At 44.1% G+C, this 24,110-nt stretch overlaps 1 protein-coding gene across 8 annotated transcripts in view; it reads left to right on the top strand.

The window, feature by feature from the left end:
* The window catches only part of FRYL (FRY like transcription coactivator), a 268,920-nt gene that overhangs the window by 71,783 nt on the left and 173,027 nt on the right, over positions 1–24,110 (top strand). For 3 of the 8 annotated variants that reach the window (XM_075261450.1, XM_075261447.1, XM_075261446.1), the window contains exon 1: positions 23,518–24,070. The exons of the other annotated variants lie outside the window; for them this stretch is intronic. In XM_075261450.1, coding sequence (XP_075117551.1) covers positions 23,998–24,070 — 73 coding nt within the window. In that variant the 5' untranslated portion in view covers positions 23,518–23,997. Of the gene's footprint in view, positions 1–23,517; positions 24,071–24,110 lie in introns of those variants that run through there. 8 annotated transcript variants of the gene reach the window in all.

Here is a 24,110-nt window from a genome sequence, read left to right as displayed (position 1 = left end):
GTGGTGTTTCCCCGTCTATTACCTCGACTCCTCTTGATGGACTACACGTCTCTCTGTGATGTCAGAAATATGTGCCCTGCCAGAAATGGAAATTAAATGTATTTGTTGAAAAGCTGCATCCACAAAATATCTCTTGTTTACCCTGTAAAAATCCATAGATTTAGCTCCTTAATCCCATGCAGTTAAAAAATGTGATGTGCGCATGAAAAACTGAAAATGCTGTCATGCAAAGCTCACGGATCTGGAAAGAAAATGTTGACTCACTGATGACATCGACAGATTTGTTTCTGTCCTGGCAGAATTGTTATCTATAGACATTCATTGCAGTATATGCATATCTGACGGGCCATCGTGAAAAGAGATGGCTCACAGACAAACGGTTTTTAGTATGGTCCGATCACTTGATCGACCCGGACCCTCTGATTTTAATGAGGATCCATGCAGTCAGTTAGGTGTTTACCCTGCAGCGGCCACTACAGGTGAAATGTGGTATTGCATGGTGTCCATTTAGATGAATGGCTATCCATGTAATACAAGAATAGTTTGAGTATACAGCAATGGCACTCTGTTCTGTCTCATAGCGGGGGACCCTCCTTTATGATGTCCATGTGCCCTAATAAGGTATATGTGGACAGGGGTTGTGTCCATGAAGCAACCACTTTAATATACAGTTGCTGATATAGAAGCATATATCATATTTGGCTACTTGGCTTTACATTCAGGCATCAGAATGCTAAACTGGCTATACACCTTCAATTGCGGACATGCATGCCTGAATGAACAGAATGAGCATGTGTATGGAGAAGTTGGTAGACATGGCTATTGGCCAAGTAAGACTTTAGCCGACAGGTATTCCAGGTACATGCAGGCATTGTCAATGGGGGGCAGGGGTGAGCTGTGACCAGACACCTCTGCTGGGGGCTTATCGACCATTAAATCATGAAATCGGTCATGTTGAAGTTCAACATGTTCAATCCTTGTATCCTGAATTTCATCTGTCGGGGACGATTTGGCACACCCCATTATAGCCTTGCCAAATATTCTAGGTTTGGCCAACTTTGCTCATGCGTCTGTGTTTAGGTCCCTATTGTTTGCCACTCCCATTATATAAGATGGGCATTACGATTTATTCCAATACCCCAAAGGGTTTATCTGGATGGAATTTAGTGCAGGCCCGGATACCCCAAAACTTCCGCAGATTATTGGATTGTTCACTATGTGCAAACCTGTATTGTACCACTGAAAGTATATAACCTTATGGAGTATCTGTAGATAACCTCTAGGTTTTAGAATTTGTTTCCCTTGCTCCATGGTCACAGTCCTTTTATGATGCTGTGCGACAATGACTGGTGCGATGGTATAAAGCACCCATAGCGTTTCATGGGGCTCGTGCTATTTTTATTAGGCGTTTCATACAGTGGCGCGTGGATCGTAATAATTCAGTCATTTTGATGTGATCAATAAAGTACTCTTGTAACACTCCGGTACATAGTTGTGTACTTGTAAACCCTTTTAAGGCTGTGGCCTTGGTGGTCATATCCGTTTATTGCATACAATATTTGTTTTATTGTTATACAAAAAGTTCTATTTCTGTCCATTTAGGTGTAAGTTTAGTACCGTATATACTCGAGTATAAGCCGACCCGAATATAAGCTGAGGCCCCTAATTTTACTGCAAAAAACTGGGAAAACTTATTGACTCGAGTATAAGCCTGGGAGGGGGGGGGGAATGCAGCAGCTACTGGAAAATTTCAAAAATTAAATTGGTCGGAGTTTTTGGGTGCAGTAGTTGCCTCCTCCCAAATTTTTTTTTTTAAAAAATGATTTTTTTTTGCTTGACTCGAGTTTATGCCGAGGGGACTTTTTTAGCACAAAAATTCGGCTTATACTCGAGTATATACGGTATATTCTTCGCACTAGGAATTTGTATATTCTACCATTATTATATATTCGACTTTCACCTGTTTATCTTGTAGATATCCGTATATCTACGCTGTAGGGATCTATGCTGTGGTCACAACATGTTTGGTGTAAAGGGGTTTTCTGGGAAGAGGTAACAGATTGATGGGCCCAAATCCGGACACCGTTGCAGTCAGGTGTGTTAACGTGGCGCTGGTGCTTGGATACCTTCTTCATATCGCCATACATTGTGTAGCTGCGCGGCCTGGTATTGCGGCTCAATCTGATTTCCTCGAGTGAAACCAAGTTGTGGAAAGGTCATGTGACCAAAGTGCTTTCCCAAATGGCTTATTGGTGAGGATGGAGGGGTTTGGGTCCCCGCCATATTTATATTATAACCTGTTCTAAGAATAGTTCTCTAGTGTTCAAGTTGGAGAAAAATTCTTTTAACGTATAAGTCTGAGTCTATAACATGGAGGCCAGAAACATGGTAAGCTTTAGATGCAGAAAGCTTTCACTTGTGGGTCCATACGGTTGTCACTTCACCCAAAAATTTCCTGAAGTCTTTGAACTTTGAAAGCTCTTTTTGTGGCGCTATCAAAAAAGTCTCGTCCAATAGCCATTGCTCTCATCTGTGATAGAATGAAAGCAATGGACAAGAAGGGACCTTCCATGTCGTGTAACGTTGGTGGTGTTATACTGCTGGAGCGCTGACAGAATCCAGCGCACTTTACGGCTGGGATCACATTGGGGTTTTGACGCGGAATCCATGTCAAAATCTGACTCAAAAAAAGCCTCCCATTGAATTCAATGGGTTCCTTTTTCCGCGAGCAGTTTGTTCCCGCTCACGGGAAAAAAGCGATATGGGCTTTCTTCAGGCGGATTCCGCAACTGATTTAGCCGTGGACGTCCGCGGCGCGACACTCCCTCTCGATTAGGCCCATTTATTTGGGAATGCCGTGACGGGATGCTGGTGCACTGTATACACAGCATAGGCATCCCGTCGCGGCTAGCCAGTCTTTGGACTGGATTCTGAGGCGGCCTTTACATCAAAATCCCAGCCTTAGTTTCGTCAGTATGTGTCCCTGTCGCTGAGGTATTGATGCTGTTAGTTTCGGTACTGAGGGTCTGGCCTTACAGCTCAGCATCATCGCTGGATGGTGAGGACCCCTCCCCATATAAGATTGTGAAAAGTACCCTCATGGGGTGTTCCGCACCACCCAATAAAGATCCTGGACTCTGCGGTCAGTCCCTCTATAGGACCGCCATTGCTCTTTTATTGACTGATGGAGATGGAGCCCCCTCTGTCTGGTATCAGTCTGCATTCACTCTCATGTCGAAAACTTGATGTAAGCTTTCTTCATCATGTTTTTTTTACTTTTCTGATGGAAGAAAGTCGTTTTTCTTCTGTTACAGAAGTAAACAAACATGACAGAAGACGGCATCCATCATGTTTTTTTACATTAGAGTCAATTAGAACGGACGCAGGCGGAAGGGGCTCAGTCTGCATCCATCACTCTGCTAATGTCTGTTCTCGTCCCATGACGGATGAGAGCAATGGACATTAATAATGGAAGTGTGAACATCCCCATACCGTCCATCACTATAGTAAATCTAAAGAGAAATTGTAGCTAAATTCTCACATGCAATCGAACAACAGATATATAATAAATTATAAAATTATAATGTGTATATATATATATATATATATATATATATATATATATATATATATATATATATATATATATATTGTAAACTGAATGGATTTCCGCCGCAGTCTGCGAGAATTACATGAAGCGTTCCTAATAAACTGTGACCTAATTATTCTGCCGTTCGCCGGCGTTTACCTCGCTCTGTGATTGAGCACCAGTGATTACAAAGGTAATTTTCCATCCTCCAGGAATCTCTATCCTCTGGGTATACTGGATTATATAGTGAACACCTGGTTTATTCCTTACTTTAATTTAGTTTTTATAAGACTGGAGGAGTTCTTTCTTGTTTTCTGGACGTGTACCAACTTACGTCCTGAGTCAGAATTTATTTATTTTTTTTTTAAATACTTTTCTTGTCATGTCCTGTAAAGAATACGTCATCCAGTCCTGACATTTTACAAATGGCTTCCTACACCCTCTGGCATCATAAGGCTGTCGCGCTAAAGTGAATGGAGATAGTCAGTCTTACAGCGGACCTGTCACTGACTGTTTATGGTAAACACTTGTAATCCCCTCGAAATGACAATTCTGGATCATCGTGTCTTAGGCTCTGCGTTGCGATGTTCCTCTGTTATTCCTATTAGAAATTTGAGTGAACTGACAACTCCACCTTACCAGTTCCCTCGTGAAAGAGTTGTCTCTATACAATCTGATTATATAGTGTCAGTGTACAGGGACCGACTGGTAACTATCGGCTGTCAATTTTTTACAACATTTCGTTGAGGAATTTTTCAGACTATAAGACGCACTAAGGTTTTAGAAGAGGAAAATAGGGAAAAAAAATTTGAAGCAAAAAAATTTGTAAAAATTTGTAAAATATTTAATAACATAATAATATAATATTTCCCCCACCCCACCGGTGTCCGCTTACCTGCACAGCTGCAGCTCCCAGTTCCTCTTAGTCCAGTCCTCTGTCCTTCATGTGGCTTCAGAACGCCCTGCGCTCACTCACGTCTCCCCTCCCAGTGCCCACCCACACTCTCCTAAGCCCCGCCTTCTCCATAATACTAGTCTAGGGAGGCAGAGTCAGGAGCACAGGGCACTCTGAAGACACATGAACGACAGAGGACCGAACCAGCAGAGGGAAGCGGCAGCACTTCTGTGCAGGTAAGTTGAGCGAAGTTCACGAGTAGATAGACAAGTCCATGTACAGTAGTATCTATCCACTTGTGAACTTGCCTCGTCATCCTCACAGATGTCAGGAAGGGGCATGATAAACACGTACAGGCGCCGCAGGCTTTCTTCTAACTTGCCTGCGCCGCCTGTACACTCTATCTGTAGCCATTCTCTGCTTTGCACAGACTGGATAAGGACGGGACACAGGTGCGCACCGTCTGTGCATTCGGACCGCTGCATTCGGACTATAAGACGCAGCCACATTTTCCTCCCATATTTGGAGAAAAAAAAAGCGTCTTATAGTCCGAAAAATACGGTAACAGAGGAACAGCATGCAACGACGTAACAAACGATGCCCTAAAATTGGTATTGTGCAGGTAAAACAAAGATCATCTTTTGTTTCTTGGGTTTTTTTTTTTTTTTGTAATTGATTTGGATTTTTATTGGATGTTTAATTCAATTTTTTTTTTTTTTTTAATTTTTATTAAAAAAAAATTTCAAAAATTCCGGTTTCCAGCTATACTATTTTTTTTTTTTATGTTATATATTTTTTAATATATATTTTTTTATTGAATTATTTGTATAGAAATGTGATCATTTCTTTATCGTTAGCTCAAGTACCTCTAGTTTTAAATAGGACCTTTCCACACCCCCGCCCTTTTCATTATTTAATAGGCACCGCCCCACAGATTCTGGCACTTGCGGGATTTTTTTCTCTAGCCCCCACATTAAGAAGTCATTGCATTAAGTTTTGGTGTCTGATATACTATTTAGACTCTGCATTGTCAGGAGGGGGGTGTCGGGCCGGAGCAGACAAGGGGTGTGATTTAGAGTGCTGACAATGGCTGCCTCTGATTGGAGCTCAGTATCACACCCCTTTTTTGCTCCTGTCTGACTCCGCCCTCTTGACAGTACAGATCCTATTGGGCACCAAAACTAACGGCACTGCTCAGGAACGGTGGGAGCTAGAGAATGAACTCCAACTGTGCTGGAATCAGTGGAGCGGTGCCTAATAACACATGCTAAGGTCTAGTGTGGGTAGAAGTGGTGGGAAAAAGAAACACCAGGAAAGTGAAGCCGTTGCGCACAGTTCCAACTCCACTTCTGGTTGTAACTTCACCATTTCTCCTAGGCCCCTGTGCTTGTTTCCATAGTCCCCCTCCATAGTGTGTTTGTTTTTCTGCTAGTTTTGGCTGACGTTCTCCGAACCCGTAACTGCGCGTCTCCAGTCCCTATAGGGATGGCGTTCCTGATAGTCATTTGGACTATTTCTTCCCCCCGTCTTGTAATTCGTTAATTTTTTTTTTTTTCTGTGCTCCTGAGACTCTCTGTGCTGTGATAACAGTCTCTGGGAACAAGGCCTTGGCTGAATCATCCTGTCTGGCAGTGCTTTTTATATTACTTTTTAAGTAACGCAGTGGAAAAGAACAGATGGAGGCAAGCACCGACATAGGAATTGTGAGTATTAAAGTACAAAGGCAGTCACTGTGGAGACATATTGACGGATACCAGCTTAACATATGCCAAGCAACAGGCTTGTTAGGAGGTGATTATTTAACCTGTTGTGGCAGTATGGTGGTGCAGAATATTAAATAATACCGCACATCACCAACATTTGCCTGCAGTTCTCCTAGGACTAGTTCTCCTGGACTTAGTACATAGCCTTCATCTGTAGACTGCTTAGTACATAGCCTTCATCTGTAGACTGCTTAGTACATAGCCTTCATCTGTAGACTGCTTAGTACATAGCCTTCATCTGTAGACTGCTTAGTACATAGCCTTCATCTGTAGACTGCTTAGTACATAGCCTTCATCCGTAGACTGCTCAGTACATAGCCTTCATCTGTAGACTGCTTAGTACATAGCCTTCATCCGTAGACTGCTTAGTACATAGCCTTCATCTGTAGACTGCTTAGTACATAGCCTTCATCTGTAGACTGCTTAGTACATAGCCTTCATCCGTAGACTGCTTAGTACATAGCCTTCATCCGTAGACTGCTTAGTACATAGCCTTCATCCGTAGACTGCTTAGTACATAGCCTTCATCTGTAGACTGCTTAGTACATAGCCTTCATCTGTAGACTGCTTAGTACATAACCTTCATCCATAGACTGCTTAGTACATAGCCTTCATCTGTAGACTGCTTAGTTCATAGCCTTCATCTGTAGACTGCTTAGTACATAGCCTTCATCCGTAGACTGCTTAGTACATAGCCTTCATCCGTAGACTGCTTAGTACATAGCCTTCACCCATAGACTGCTTAGTACATAGCCTTCATCCGTAGACTGCTTAGTACATAGCCTTCATCCGTAGACTGCTTAGTACATAGCCTTCATCCGTAGACTGCTTAGTACATAGCCTTCATCCGTAGACTGCTTAGTACATAGCCTTCACCCATAGACTGCTTAGTACATAGCCTTCATCCGTAGACTGCTTAGTACATAGCCTTCACCCATAGACTGCTTAGTACATCTTGCAAATGTGTCTTTGATCTCTGTTAAGCGTGTAAATCTTCTATCAGTCGTCCAGTGTGTTGGCGCGCTGCGAATTCCTTGGCTCCTGCTGCCTGGCACTGGTCGCTGTGTTGAGTACATAGGAACGCATACCTTGTCCCATTGCCCTAGTAATGTCTGACTTGGCCAGAACAATTTGTTTTCCCAGAATCCCCCAGGGTTTTCCTTGTTTGTATGTTACCTCGGAAAATCTAAGAGCACCTCCATAAACCATCGTGACAGCCAAGCTCCTTCTTGGCCCGCGCTCCTGTTCAGCCACTGTGCGGTCAGTCTGCTCATGTTCTTAAAAGACGCATTTGCTTGTCCTTTGTTTGAAGAGAACATCCGTCTTGCGTAGATCCAGAAACTTCTGTTTGGCAGTGGTGACTACTCTGTATACAGTAAAACCTTTCTGAGACGGCCACCCAACATTATAATGAATAGTAGTCTTCTTCTCAGAGAAGATGGCCGGTATGTATATTATTTCTTAAATAATGCTGCATTCAGTATATACTGAAGTTTTAACAAGTTTATTTATGATGCCTTTAAGCCCTCTCATATGTCAAAACTTTGTAGGATTAAGTGTTAAAAGTCGGAAAAGCCGTTTGTTCTCCATTGAAATTGGTGCCAAGTCTACTATTACTGTTTGCTAATACCTTCTCTGTCTAATTTTATGTAAACGCCCATCCAATTATCTGAATGTACAAGTAAGCGTACATACACAACCATGCCTTGTTCGGGTGACTTCCTTCAAAAAGTCCCAGCCTCGAGACATCTTCACTCTGGATTTCCTATCCAGCATAGTCAGTGTGTATCACCGGCAGATCCTTGGCGCTTCTGCCCCTGCAAAAATGGTCAGAAAGTGGTTAATGGCTTCCGTGTTTGGTTCATGGCTTGGAACCATCGCTAAATCTACTGTAGAATAAGAAACCTTGAGAGAGAAATGGCCCTAACATTTCTATGAAACGTTGTCTGACCGGATTAAATCAACCCTGAGGTCAGAAAGCAGAGTGTCGTCTGGTTGGTGATGGGTGGCCATTGACTAGCCTTAATTCTTTAGCAGAGATGAGCGAACACTGTTCGGATCAGCCGATCCGAAGAGCACGCTCCCATAGAAATGAATGGAAGCACCTGTGACCCCGGCCGGCCGCCGGCAAAGTCAGCGTCACAGGTGCATCCATTCATTTCTGTGGGAGCGTGCTCTTCGGATCGGCTGATCCGAACAGTGTTCGCTCATCTCTATTCTTTAGTAATGTGTTGACCGCAGTGACCTACATATCCACTTTTTCGAGCACTGATAGCGCTGTTAGTCGTAGCATTGGTTGGGCTTGACTGACTTGGAACATCTCTTGAATAGGGTTGAGCGATCGTGTTTGGAAACGATCGGATTCCAATCGGCGATCAAGAAAATTTCACGATCGCCATTGGAATTCTGAACACGATCTTTTTAGGTGGGATCGAGATCGGTGATTATTTCCCACAATGCTTTACTACTGGCCAAGCATTGTGGGAAAAGCTAAGAATGTTAGCCTTCACACTGAGTATACGCTCCGCTCATTCTGAGCGGAGTGTATACTTAGTGTGAAGGCTCCGCTGCGGTTCCATAGGAATAAATGGAAGCAGCCGGCACACAGCCGTAATCCCCTGCGCGCCGGCTGCGTCCATTCATTCTAATGGGAGACGAGCTAACATCTCTACTAGCTACTTACCTGCAGAGATGGCTGCTCCGGTGAACGGTGTTCTCGCTCATCTTCGCCTCGCTGCCCCCTTCTCCCAGGTTAGTGTTAAAGAGCTAGGAAGAAGGCGGGGCTTGTGGCTTAGGAGAGTGTGGGCGGGGAGACGCGATTTCAAAATCGATCCTGAAAAGTCAAGATCGGCTCAACCCTACTCTTGAACCATTTTCCATCTGTATATATAGGTAATCTTATAAAAGAGAACTATCAGATGACATCTTGACTTCAGTATACCCTTATTTTTCTGCTCAGACAAGTTTTCGGAGTGGCTGAAGGTTTTGGAAATACCCCTCAGAGTGATACTGTTGATACTGCAGTGGTAAAACCATTCACCATATGCAATGTCCATGCCAGACAGAAGCTCGAGGCATGGCGGCTGAATAAGACTGTTCACTCTTGTTTTGGGATCTTCCATTTGGGAGTTCTGGCAAGGTTTCCAAACGCTCTTGACCAGGGCAGTGGTGTCAGTAGGCCAAATCTCTGATTCCTACTCCTATTTTTCCACAGCGCTAGTCTTGGCTCCTTCCTAAATGGCTGGCAGCCATATCAGAAGCCGTAAAGGCTCTCTAATTCATTAAAAAGTCAGTGATTGAATTCCTATCAAAGCAAATGCGCAACCAACTATGCATCTAATTAATTATACAATATCAATAATATAATTAAAAATGTGTACTAATTTTACTTTGAAGTTTGAGTCAGAGACTGTGTTTTATTCCTATTCCACCTATACCCAAATCTAGCCCTGACTACGACTACAGGGGGCAGCAAGCAGAGGCACTCTTTTCCTATTTACATATTGTAAAACAGATTTGCATATTTTTCCCATAATCCCCCAGTAGAGCGAAAAAGGCTTTTGTAAGACTCCATACGCCTGAGAAGGTGATCTCTCCTTAAAGGGATTCTACCACTAAAACACTGTTTTTTCTGCTTTAGACGTCGGAATAGCCTTTAGAAAGGCTATTCGTCTCTTACCTTTAGACGTGGTCTCCGTCGCGCCGTTCCTTAGAAATACCGGTTTTTATCGGTATGCTAATGAGTTCTCCGCAGCAATGAGGGCGGGCCCCAGCGCTGCCAGAGAAGTGTCTCCAGCGCTGCCTCCTCCTTTGTCCGCAGCGTCATCTTCAGCGTCTTCTTCCAGCACAGGCTCGTAACTTCTAGGCCTCGGGCCTTGGGCAGGGCAGACTGCGCAGGCGCATAAGCCACAGGAAAATGTCCGCTTGCACAGTATTGTTATTGGCCATTTTCCCGTGGCCTGTGCGCCTGTGCAGTCTGCTCTGCTCAAGACCTGAGGCCTAGAAGTTACGAGCCCTCACAGTCTTGCCTTGCGGCCTCGAACATATGGCCGCCGGCATGCGCAGTCGGCTCTACCAGTGTCTCGCTGGCAGAGCCAACTGCGCAGGCGTCAGAGCTGACGAAGAGGGAAGACGACAGAGAGGGGGAGGATGCAGGTGAAGAAGAAGGCGTCGCTGGAGGGAGGATCTCGGGCAGCATCGCCATCGCCGTTTGAGCGCTTTGGCCCGCCCTCATTGCTGCAGAGAACTCATTAGCATACTGGTAAAACCCGGTATTTCTAAGGAACGGTGCGGCGGAGATCACGTCTAAAGGTAAGAGACGAATAGCCTTTCTAAAGGCTATTCCGACGTCTAAAGCAGAAAAAACAGCGTTTTAGTGGTAGAATCCCTTTAAGGAGAGAGATTATCCCTAGAACCTACGACTACACAGTCCTAGTTTCGAGAGCCAGAACTATTTTTACTATCACATGAAAGTCATTGGGGTCTGTCGGTGACCTTTTGCACCAGTCGGACAACAAATCTTTGCCTTCTGTTACTAATGAAAGCCGTCGAGTGGTGCGAAGAAAGTCTCGCTAACCTTTATTTCCTGAAACTGGAACACGACACATTTTAACAAGTTATTTACACGTGTGTACGAGAGCCAAGGGAAAACGGTTTTTACAAGGATCCCAATATTGTCTGTGCACCCACGCTTTTACATGTATCCTTCCAATCTTTAAATAGCGTTTTCTGGCTCTTGTTATTCTTTCATACACTTGACAATGTGAGGAATTTTGTTCTTGGCAGAAGCTTTCAGGCATGAAATCTTGCTTCTTACCACGTGGGTTTATCCTCAGTTACACTATGTTACAGACCAGGTTGGCAGATGATATGAAATGTCAGCTGCGAGGGAGCGGGCGCTGGGATTATGGCGGTGTTGAGTACAGTTCACTGTCTATATTACACCGTCATAATATTTGCCTTTAGAAGTGATGGCCCCGTAGTTTAGTCTTTGGTGCTTTTTCAGGAAACTGCCTATCTTTATAATAAGGTGCTCCAGGATTAATGAGTCGGGGGCCAAGGAGCTGAAAGCGAGTTTATGAAGTGTCTTAACTTTTCTGTCTTGTTTTGTTTAGAGGTTTTATATCTTTCCTTTATAGAAATCCATTAGGAGAACATAAATTATAGGGTTAGTCCAACTTTGAATAGTTTGCAACACGTTGTAAGTCTAGTGTTCTACATTCGTTTTCCGTCTTTTTCCTTTGAGTTAGACATGTTAGAAAAAAATGTGATCATTGGTGATGTGAACCGCGTTGATCCCATGTCTCTGTCCTCAAAGGGTACTTGAGTTTTCATGAAAAGTTGAAATATGTGCAGGGATTTGCTGGGCAGTCTATCGGTTTTTCCGCTGCAAATAATCGTATTATGGCTGAAACACATTTTACATTTGTCTTTAATAGAGATGAGCGAACACTAAAATGTTCGAGGTTCGAAATTCGATTCGAACAGCCGCTCACTGTTCGAGTGTTCGAATGGGTTTCGAACCCCATTATAATCTATGGGGAACATAAACTCGTTAAGGGGGAAACCCAAATTCGTGTCTGGAGGGTCACCAAGTCCACTATGACACCCCAGGAAATGATACCAACACCCTGGAATGACACTGGGACAGCAGGGGAAGCATGTCTGGGGGCATAAAAGTCACTTTATTTCATGGAAATCCCTGTCAGTTTGCGATTTTCGCAAGCTAACTTTTCCCCATAGAAATGCATTGGCCAGTGCTGATTGGCCAGAGTACGGAACTCGACCAATCAGCGCTGGCTCTGCTGGAGGAGGCGGAGTCTAAGATCGCTCCACACCAGTCTCCATTCAGGTCCGACCTTAGACTCCGCCTCCTCCGGCAGAGCCAGCGCTGATTGGCCGAAGGCTGGCCAATGCATTCCTATGCGAATGCAGAGACTTAGCAGTGCTGAGTCAGTTTTGCTCAACTACACATCTGATGCACACTCGGCACTGCTACATCAGATGTAGCAATCTGATGTAGCAGAGCCGAGGGTGCACTAGAACCCCTGTGCAAACTCAGTTCACACTAATAGAATGCATTGGCCAGCGCTGATTGGCCAATGCATTCTATTAGCCCGATGAAGTAGAGCTGAATGTGTGTGTTAAGCACACACACTCAGCACTGCTTCATCACGCCAATACAATGCATTAGCCAGTGCTGATTGGCCAGAGTACGGAATTCGGCCAATCAGCGCTGGCTCTGCTGGAGGAGGCGGAGTCTAAGGTCGGACCTGAATGGAGACTGGTGTGGAGCGATCTTAGACTCCGCCTCCTCCAGCAGAGCCAGCGCTGATTGGCCGAATTCCGTACTCTGGCCAATCAGCGCTGGCCAATGCATTCTATTAGCCCGATGAAGTAGAGCTGAATGTGTGTGCTTAGCACACACATTCAGCTCTACTTCATCGGGCTAATAGAATGCATTGGCCAATCAGCGCTGGCCAATGCATTCTATTAGCTTGATGAAGCAGAGTGTGCATAAGGGTTCAAGCGCACCCTCGGCTCTGATGTAGCAGAGCCGAGGGTGCACAAGGGTTCAAGTGCACCCTCGGCTCTCCTACATCAGAGCCGAGGGTGCGCTTGAACCCTTGTGCAGCCTCAGCTCTGCTACATCAGAGCCGAGGGTGCGCTTGAACCCTTGTGCACACTCTGCTTCATCAAGCTAATAGAATGCATTGGCCAGCGCTGATTGGCCAGAGTACGGAATTCGGCCAATCAGCTCTGGCCAATGCATCCCTATGGGAAAAAGTTTATCTCACAAAAATCACAATTACACACCCGATAGAGCCCCAAAAAGTTATTTTTAATAACATTCCCCCCTAAATAAAGGTTATCCCTAGCTATCCCTGCCTGTACAGCTATCCCTGTCTCATAGTCACAAAGTTCACATTCTCATATGACCCGGATTTGAAATCCACTATTCGTCTAAAATGGAGGTCACCTGATTTCGGCAGCCAATGACTTTTTCCAATTTTTTTCAATGCCCCCAGTGTCGTAGTTCCTGTCCCACCTCCCCTGCGCTGTTATTGGTGCAAAAAAGGCGCCAGGGAAGGTGGGAGGGGAATCGAATTTTGGCGCACTTTACCACGCGGTGTTCGATTCGATTCGAACATGGCGAACACCCTGATATCCGATCGAACATGTGTTCGATAGAACACTGTTCGCTCATCTCTAGTCTTTAAGATTGTGGGAGTGTACAATAAGGAGCAATCTGGGTGGCCACACGGTGGCTCAGTGGTTAGCACAGTCACAATCCGGTTTACATAGTCAAAGGAATCCTAAAATGATGCGGTCTAGCACTTCCTTTGTTAAAAACTTTGCTTTTATTGAAAGTCCATTAAAAAAATTATAACAGCAGCTTCAACACATAATGGCGGTATCACCATGATCACCATGCTATTCATTTCTAAAAGAATCTACTTTTTGTCAAGCAAAAAGAGAGAACATTTGTGGTTTACTTTGGAATAACCATTAACATTTCTACAAAAATGACAAGACTTCATCTGTCGGCATGTAGTCGGAGCAGCTAAAGTATGTTTTCAAAGAGAATTAAATTAGGCCGAGACCTGATGGATATTCACAGATGCCAAAGTAGGATAGGCCCATTTCATATCGGAACCCTAAAATCTTAAGCCATTACACTTTATACCAAAACAGGTCACAGTGGCTCAAAAGAGTGTCTGAACAGAGTCATGTACCTGCATCAACGACACCATAATACTATATGCTTTCTGGCAGAGACCTGGACAGAAGTTCTTGGCAGGGAGTGGGCACTGCCACTGGGGCAGCCACTGGCATGGGTCTCTTAGAGTGAAGACAGATGCTCTTAATGGAGGGCAACACAATACTGAAATTCCCTAATGTATCACATAAAGGAGTAAAAAGGTCAACAAGCAAAGTATCTGCTAAACGTGACCTTGATGGAAATCTCCAATGATGAATAACAATCAATGTGTTACTGTATGTGCAGATGGAAATGGCTTTATACTTCCTGTAGTTACTATAGCATGTACGTGAGAATCACCTATTATGTCTAAAGCCAGTCATATACCGTGTATATACTCGAGTATAAGCCGAATTTTTCAGCACAGTTTTTGTACTGAAAAAAGCCCTCCTCGGCTTATACTCGAGTCAAGCAATAAAAAAAAAAATATATATTTTTTTTTTTTTGGGGAGGGAGGTCTATGACCAGCAGCAATAGTAATGTATAGAATCTCCCATAGAATAGTGAAAAAAAAAAAAGAAGCTTAAAAAAAAATTAAATAAAATAAATAAAGTAAATAAAAGTTGTAAATCCCTCCTTTCCCTAGGATACATATAAAAGTAGAAAATGACTGTGACACACAAACACATTAGGTATCCCTGTGTCTACTGAATATAGGGGATTTGCAGTGCTCCTGTTCCGTCGGGAAGGGGTTAATAGTAGCACTGCACATACCCTATAATCAGCCAGGCTGAATTCCAAGTGGGGGGGGGGGGGGGGAAACCCAGTCCTCAAGCTCAGGGAAGGGGCAGACAGACAACCAAACCCCCCCCCCCCCCCCCCAGCAACTACTGCACCCAAAAACTATTTTAATTTTTGAAATTTTCCAGTAGCTGCTGCATTTCCCCCCCTCGGCTTATACTCGAGTCAATAAGTTTTCCCAGTTTTTTGTGGTAAAATTAGGGGCCTCGGCTTATACTCAGGTCGGCTTATACTCGAGTATATACGGTACATTAGATTAACCATATCATCCAACAGTCAGGTATATGGTAGCTCGGGGTTGGTCAATGGCAGACTTTAGTCTGCTCAAAACAGATCTGCCATGCCGAAAAAGAGAGTGTTTTCCCTCGTTATTCATGGTTTATCTTTGAAGGACCCCTATAATATTCTAATATTCCCTGCCATTTTACTTTTGGGGTGGGGCTGACCAGCAAGTAGTCTGACAAAAATTGTCTATCCTCGTAGTCATGACTGATGTCCAATTCTGAGAACCTTCACAAATGTAACCATACATAGTAAGATAGCTGATGAGGATGGATGGAAGGTGTCGATACCAATTCATGGGTGAAGGTTATTTTTGGCCTATTGTGGCAAGGCATGGGGTAATTTAGAACAATAACGTTTTTTAATGACTCCCACTTTTTGCTGTTTTCAGACTGAGCTGTGTCGTAGCAATTGGAACATTTTCAATGCAATTCGAGTATGCGGTAACGTAGTGCGAGAAATCCTTCTGTTGCATTACGTGCTTGTACGGTGGTATTGCGCTAGTCATGGTTAAGTGGTGATTATATTCATTTGTGCGCTGCCTACAGAATAGATGTTCTTGCATAAGCCGTCTATCTCTGAAGGCCACCAGAGGAACATCTGAATATTCTTAGCATGTAATGCACTTTCCTGTGGCTGACGTATTTTTATCCTGCCTATACTGCTGAGCGTTTCAGTATTCCTGAGGTTTTTGAACGGTTTGCCGTGTCCATTAGGGTATTTCGGATTCCCTCCAGACCACGAGGACATGACTTCTCTCCTTCTGATGGAACATCTCTCGGTTTTCAGGCGCTAGGAAAAACCCAAGAGATTTTCAGATTGGATTTTACTACAACCTTGATGTTGATCTGTCTTTTATGCAACGTGTGTAGAAGTGGATTTACAGATCTAAAGGCTCGCGCGAAAAAAATCTTACATTGCATGAGGTGATGCCAAGTCAAAAACAAAATGTTCTTCTGGTTAGTCATGGACCTCATGGGACTGATGGTTTTGAGTTTTATTAACTGTATTATTTCTCCTATTTGAGGTTTAGGTGACATCTATTAGGTTCTCCACCTCACCACCATATCAATGAATGACTCCATTATCTGTCTCTTTCAGGTCACCCACTGTTACTTATTTTTTATTACCGATTCTCCCACTTTTAGTCAGTCAGTGCTTTGGCCAACCATCTCCATAGCATGCTTGTTTTATCACCAGCTATTTCCCTCGACTTCACTATAAACATGCATGCCCAGCGATTTGTTATAATGGGAAGAGGGGAATAACCTCCTTCTTTACGTTAGCCAACCTCTTTTTTTGTGGATAAGACGTCGGAATAGCCTTTAGAAAGGCTATTTGTCTCTTACCTTTAGATGTGATCTCCCCTGCGCCGTTCCTTAGAAATACTGGTTTTTACTGGTATGCAAATTAGTTCTCTTGCAGCGATGGGGGCGGGCCCCAGCACTGAAAATGCGATGGGGGGCATCCCCACTGCAGCTCGAGAACACGATCCTGCGACGCCTCTATCTTTGGCTGGATCCTCCCTTTCCCTGTCGTCTTTCTCCTGCGTCACCTTCAATGCCTGCGCAGTTGGCTCTGCCAGTGAGACACTAGTAAAGATGACTGCGCATGCCGGCCAGCGGCCATTTTTGGGAGGCCGCTCTTGCTCTTGTAGTTCAATGCAGTAGCGACTTCCCAAAAATGGCCGCCGGCCGGCATTCGCACTCGGCTCTGCTGGTGTCTCACTGGTAGAGCCAACTGCGCAGGCGTCGGAGGAAGACGGCAGAGAAGGGGAGGATCCAGCCGAAGATGGAGGTGTCGCAGGATCGTGTTCTCGAGCAACAGTGGGCCCGCCCCCATCGCTGCCAGAGAACTAATTTACATACTGGTAAAAACCGGTATTTCTAAGGAACGGCGCGGCGGAGATCACATCTAAAGGTAAGAGATGAATAGCCTTTCTAAAGGCTATTCCGACGTCTTATCCACAAAAAAAGAGGTTTTAATGGTAGAATCCCTTTAACCAATGTTTGTCCCACGTAAAACGTCCTTAGACTGTATTCCTACCTCTGGGACCTGCATCTATGTAGAGAGCGGGGCACCAATTGGTACTGCGGTAAAATAAGAGAAGGCCACGGGTATTTGGCTCACATCATGTGCTTGTACTTGTCTTGAGAAAATACCCGAAAGCTGCCTGATGTCCTGTTCTCAGAAGTCCCTTACAAGTGAATTAGGAGAGTCACCTTCTGGAAAAAAAAAATAATAGGATTTTGCAAATGTCTGACTGGTTTGTATTTTAGGACAAAACTGGGGGTGGGGGTGGAATGACTGAATCTTATGATTTCGGTAAGAATTTTGTCTCCTTTTTCTAGCCCGTTTGTCAGTTTTGTTTCCTCTTCGTGTTGACTAATTGTTATACTATTATAATTGCCTTCTATTACTCATTTGTGTAAATATTATTATAGAGCTGAAGGGCCTGACGAGTAAGCAGATGCTGCTTTTTTTAAAAAAAAATTGTAATTTTTCCATTGTATATCTTTTTTCGGAATAGATTATAGTTTAGGCGACCGTTTTTCTCTGTAGAGGAGATGGATCGCCATCCTGCGTTAATCCCGCGCCGTTCTCATTTTCAGCAGCGGTTATCAAGGTGAGACACCCCTTTAACGGAAACCTGTTGTGGTGAAGGGTGTTGTCTAGCATGCAAGTTGTTGTATTTTTGGGGATTTTTTTGTCGTACAATTGTCTTACCAATTCTCTGCTACTTCTATTTCGACACTATCCGACTCCCACAATAGTGTCTGCTTCTAAAATGATTCTTTATTGGTAATTATATTATACAATGATTGATATTGTATAATTAATTACATGTATAGTTTATATTTTTCATAAAAATTCAATCTGTGCGGAAGAGTCAAGCTTTGCTTAGCGTAGTCGTAGTCGGTAGTTTGGCCTACTGACTCCACAACTCTAATATGAGCACATGGGGCTTGTTCCCATTTATGTACCTCCCTATTGTCACACTATCTGTAGATGTTGTACCCCGGCTAATGCTCTGAATGGATTTAAAAAAGTTTTTTGTTCTTTTCTGCCCTTTGACACTCTTGTGTCTGGTCGTATCTGCAGGAGAACAAGGCTCCTTGTAGTAGTGGCCAGTTGGCTGACAGCAGCTGCTAATGAAGCGTCGGCATCATGGCGTTCAGCTCAAGCTCCTGAAATCATTCTAATATATGTCTCGGCGTTCAACCAGTTGCTGCCGTAATGATTAAGAATGTGTTATTCGTGCTGCGCGTCCTCAAGACGTGCCAGGAATTCTCTTGTGATACAATGGGAGATACTTGTTTTTTTTTTGCTTAAATCAAGCCGGGTATTGGGTAGCTTTGTGTCATGACTGGAGACTACAGTGTAATGTATGCTGTTTAATTTACCATATATACTCGAGTATAAGCCGACCCGAATATAAGCTGAGGCCCCTAATTTTACCACAAAAAACTGGGAAAACTTATTGACTCGAGTATAAGCCGAGGGGGGGAAATGCAGCAGCTACTGGAAAATTTCAAAAATTAAAATGGTCTGAGTTTTTGGGTGCAGTAGGTGCTGGGGAGGGGAGATTCTATACATTGATATTGTGGCTGGTCATAGCCCCCCTACCCCTAAAAACCAAATAAATTTTTTTGCTGACTCGAGTATAAGCCGAGGGGGGCTTTTTCAGCACAAAAACTGTGCTGAAAAATTCGGCTTATACTCGAGTATATACGGAAATATAGCGTTTATTGATTTTAAAGGGAACCTGTCCACAAGTTTTGAGACACGAAACCAACTACATATGTTAATATACCAAGTTTGTAGCCATTTATAGCTACTAAAACATAAGTCCTCTGTTCTTATCTGACACACGCACACTTCTCCAGTGAGGCCGAGGTCAGGGCATCTAGTGTTGAGTACATGGACAGTGAAGTCAAGTTCCTTGGAGGCCCACGCATGCACCTTGAGCACCGCAGAACCATCTGTTGGTGACCATTAAAGGCTAATCAGAAGGTAGACAAACATGGACAGAATTGGGTCACTAAACCTCTGCTACATAATGACCGGCCCGGGGTTCAGTGTCCCAAAAACCCCTGACAAGTTGCTGTTACACATGGGGATGTCAGATGGCTGTTGTCAGATCTGATCATGTTGTCCAGAGCGAGGTAATAAGTATACGGTAATGGGGTACATTAATCCTATTCTTTATCATAATTTGTAAACTTCTGGATTATTGTTGGATTTTCAGTATTTTGGACCTTTTTCTTGCTGGACGGGACTGATATTTGCTGTGTATAGTACTGTAAGGACTGGTGGAGGATTACTGCATTGATTTATTTACACCTACATAGGTCCATACCTCTGATGGCATATGAAAGAGTCCCAGGCCGTATCCGCCTCAAAATCCTGACCAAAAAGACGGCTCCTATTGAAATCAATGGGGGCTGGTCAGGTCTTTTTTTCGGTTCCGGGCCACAAAACTCTGTGTAAACTTACCCTTAGGGTGTGGACCTACATAGCAGATTGCCAAAAACGACATGGCCAGGCTTGACTTCATAGTAAAAATTTGGTAATTGATTGATATTGGGGGTGATTTTGCAGGCTAGGGCAAGGTCACACATGCAGGTTTTATTGATGCTGTTTTTGAAACCAAAAACCAGGTGTGCACCGAGACGGTTGTGAACCTATGAAGGACAGATGGCACTTCTCTATTTATAACTCACTTCAAGTTTTGGCTTCCAAAACTGCAGCAGAAAACCTAAACATAGAAGAGGGTATACAACGAGGTTGCGAAAAAATGCTGCAAGGTAAAAATGCGTTTGGAAATAAAGGGTTAATTTTATTTTTATCGATTAATGGAGAAAAGAAAAATCCAAATCCCATCAATGGAGGAGGAGGAATCCTGGAAGTGATTGTATGGTCCCCAAGGAGCCCTAATGTCTTCCCATATTTGTCACGTCCTGCGACAGATCAAATCTGTACACTAGAAGTCTATGGAGAGGGGTGGGGGAAGGAAGAGGAGAGATACCTGCACTATACGGAGACAATTTCCTCCACAACACATCTGGGTTATCGGGAATTAGTATCCAACCTTTTTCTGACTAGATTGATTTACTTAATGCTGTATCTCCTTCTTCTCCTCCTCACCTTCCCCTCTCCATAGACTTCATTGTAAACTGGCACTACTTATATACACTTTTCCTCTGTAAAGTATATTGTAATGTTTGTTCTCTTCACCTGTGCTATCCATAGCTGAAGAAATAAATAAAAGTTTACTATAGTAGTCAATTCCAAACCTCAAGATACGCGTCCGTGTAGTTTTCGTCCCCTTGTTGGCTGCTCAGATACCGGGGTCAATTTTATATGAAGCTAAAGAACTTTTCGGTATGTTTTTTGTGGTGTAGGAATAAAATGAATGAAAACAGAAGTCAACGGAGATTTGTCAAAAGATTTCAGCTTTGTTCTTTTTTCATGAGGTATTTGATTTGCTACCGAGACGTTGTTTTTGGGATACCGTATATACTCTAGTATAAGCCGACCCGAATATAAGCCGAGGCCCCTAATTTTACCACAAAAAACTGGGAAAACTTATTGACTCGAGTATAAGCCAAGGGGGGAAATGCAGCAGCTACTGGGAAATTTCAAAAATTAAAATGGTCAGAGTTTTTTGGTGCAGTAGATGCTGGGAAAGGGGAGGGGGTTTCCTAAATCTCCCCGGTGTGTACAGTGCCTTATAGTGTACATGTCTGCACGGACTGGCCACACACTGCTATTTATACTATGGGCTGCGGACACGTTTGTGGTACAATATCTGTTCATGGAGCTTGGTATATAAGGAAATGGCTCCTCTCTTTCCAGGGTTGCACAGGGGTCTGTTATCACACGTCTCCATTTGCTGACTTTGGCCTACATGTCATTTTCCCTAGTCAGGGGTGGTGACATAACGGCTCGATTACTTCCTGTCACATGGACGCCGCTGCCTTTATCTATTGTTGGATTCCAGGCATTGTCACTATTTACTATGGAGGATGACAGATTTAAGGACTGTAAAAAAAATGGCGCTAAGATATGCTGAACTTACATGACCTGTGTTGGACACGGGGACTGTTTATTTGATTTGGGTGTAAAGTTGGTTTTGTCTTTAGAATTTATATTAGAAAATCGTTTTCTATCTTTACTGCACCTTGTTGGTCATACGCTTTACATAGCCGTGTGTCACGATTGCTCTCCCAAATATATGCATGCTCGGCTGAGTATACGTGTACCAAACTGGGAGAAAACTATTGCTAGATTCCTTGAAATTTTATGTGCTCCATCCCTATGTCCCTGACGTGATATTGGAGTAAATCAGGAGAACCCCATACACATTATGGTCAGTCGAACCCACTGAAATCGATGGCCCATCCTTAGGATAAGTCACCACTATTTGATCTGCAGGGTCTCACACCCTGGACCCCTGCAGATCAGCATTGTTTGTATCCCAGGATCCATAGGCTTTAATGGGGCAGTTCTGCAGTAAAAAATCTTCCACCACAGCTTGTACAGCGAGTGAGCAGTAAATAACTCCAGGAGCCATGTTGTCTTGGTACTGCTGACCTGCAGGGATCCCCCATAGGTATAATATTGATCCTAAATATAGGCCATCATTGACAGAAACTGGATAACCCCCAGCTACCTATAGAGAGGCCATTAATAGATGCACAGAGTGCACACCTTGCTTTTGCCTCGGGCTGTAAATTGGGTCATTGACTGCAATTTGTGTCTTTGTTGCTGTAGATCACTAGGCCTGATTGTTGTATGTCCTGCAGTCACGCTGCATGTATGGGCCATATGTCCCTACTTACCGTACTAGTCTGTTGCTTTGTTTATGGGTCACTGGTTATTGTGATATTTTATAGGCAGCATGACGACTGGAGACCTACTGTATGACAGATAGGCAGGGTCTTTTATTTGATTCTTGGCTGAACCCACTGGTTTCAGGAGGCCCAGAGGACCATCTAATGTTTTATAGGGGGCCTCCTCACTGACTTTCAGTAACCCAAACCCTTTGTAGAGATAAGCGGCTGGTAGGGCTGTCTAGCCGCTTTCCTCTTCCCATTCAGTACACATGCACTTGTATGAGCCGAGTATGCAGGTGTATGCGGGGGACAGGCGAAGTAGCTGTTGTCCAAATGATTGTTAGACTGACAGCAATCTCCTGTATATGGCCAGTATTAAGGCCCTATAAGACATGACAAGTCAATTATTGGGAATGAACACCCCTACAAGCACTCCTTCCCGACAATCGTCCTGTCTACTAGTGCCGGTGGTCGCCCAATGATTGCTTGTTTTTGGCAGAATAAATAAAATGATTGTTTATCCACAGTTTATCATCCTGTGTTATAGGGGCAAGTGGCGGACAGTGTAAGTACCGTATATACTCGAGTATAAGCCGAGGCCCCTAATTTTACCACAAAAAACTGGGAAAACTTATTGACTCGAGTATAAGCCTGGGGGGGGGGGGGGGGTGTGTGGAAATGCAGCAGCTACTGGAAAATTTCAAAAATTAAAATGGTCGGAGTTCTTGGGTGCAGTAGATGCTGGGGAAGGGGAGGGGTTTTTTTTGGTTGTCTGTCTGCCCCTTCCCTGAGTTTGAGGACTGTTCCCCCCCCCCACTTGGAATTCAGCCTGGCTGAATATAGGGGATCTGCAGTGCTCCTATTAACCCCTTCCCGACGGAACAGGAGCCCTGCAGATACCCTGTATTCAGTAGACACAGGGATACCTAATGTGTTTGTGTGTCACAGTCATTTTCTACTTTTATATGTATTCTAGGGAAAGGAGGGATTTACAACTTTTATTTACTCTATTTTTGTATTATATTTTTTTAAAGCTTTTTTTCACTCACTATTTTATGGGAGATTCTATACATTACTATTGCGGCTGGTCATAGCCTCCCCCCCCCCAAAGAAAAAAAAAATAAAATAAAATTCTTTCGTTTGACTCGAGTATATGCCGAGGGGGGCTTTTTCAGCACAAAATCTGTGCTGAAAAATTTGGCTTATATTCGAGTATATGCTTTAGGAACCATCCCATTACTGACTGTAAATATATTCTTCATCGGTCTGTGCCAATACAGCGGTGCAGAATAAGCGATGATTGGTACGTTCTTTTTTTTGAGCTGTATTACGCTTTTTTGAGTAGTACAACCGCTAGTCTATAGAAGTCTCTGCTCCATTGGTCACCCCTTTATGTGCTTTATAAGATACCTATACTATGAGCCTATAAGTCATAGCATTGTCTAGGTATTGTTGAACTATAAGTCCCAGCACACCTGTCCTATGACAAGGCTGCAGATACATGGAGTGGTCAGAATGACATTAACCCATTCCTCTCCTCCTCCTGAGTGCTTACACCAATTAAGGAGACATCAGAGCTCTTCAGCACTTAGCTGAGCCCCGGCGTTATTCCCTCAGCCTCCTCCCCGTCCATTAGCCGGCAGTGACACAGGCCTGTGTGCTGCACCGTCACAGCCGGGAGTCCGCGCTCACTGGCAGGGTGTGCAGGGCACGGGGAGGGGGAGGCAGCAGCACACACACTACATACAAGCACACACCACACACCGGCACACACACATCATACACATCACACCGCTTCTACTAGTTCTCTTCTAACGGAATACAAGAGCCCTAAGCCTCCGTCTGTTTACTAACAAGTTCTCCGCACCCCCAGGATGTTCCCACTGCAGAAAAGGTGAGAATGTCCTTGAGATCATCCCGGCAGAAAACTTGAGGCTTTTTTTCCCCTCTCCATCTCGGATCTCCCCCTCCTCTACCCCAGTCCTGCATTGAGCAGCAGATTTCCCACAGCCGTGCGTCACTGGGAGCCTGCATGTAATGAAGCGGCGACACGGGAGGCCAGCAGTGTGACACCCCGCCTGAAGAGACCACAAGCCCGGGCCAGTGGGGCCACCACACCAGGCATCATGCTAAGCCTACAGGACTCTGTCTTCTTCGAGATTAGCATAAAGTCTCTGCTGAAGTCCTGGAGCAGCAGCTGTAAGTACCCGCTCACATTATGTCTCCATTACCGCATTCT

Source organism: Leptodactylus fuscus, chromosome 1 (genome assembly GCF_031893055.1).
Source record: "Leptodactylus fuscus isolate aLepFus1 chromosome 1, aLepFus1.hap2, whole genome shotgun sequence".
NCBI lineage: Eukaryota > Metazoa > Chordata > Amphibia > Anura > Leptodactylidae > Leptodactylus > Leptodactylus fuscus.
Note: the sequence above shows the minus strand (reverse complement) of the source record. Positions and strands in the feature narration are given on the sequence as shown.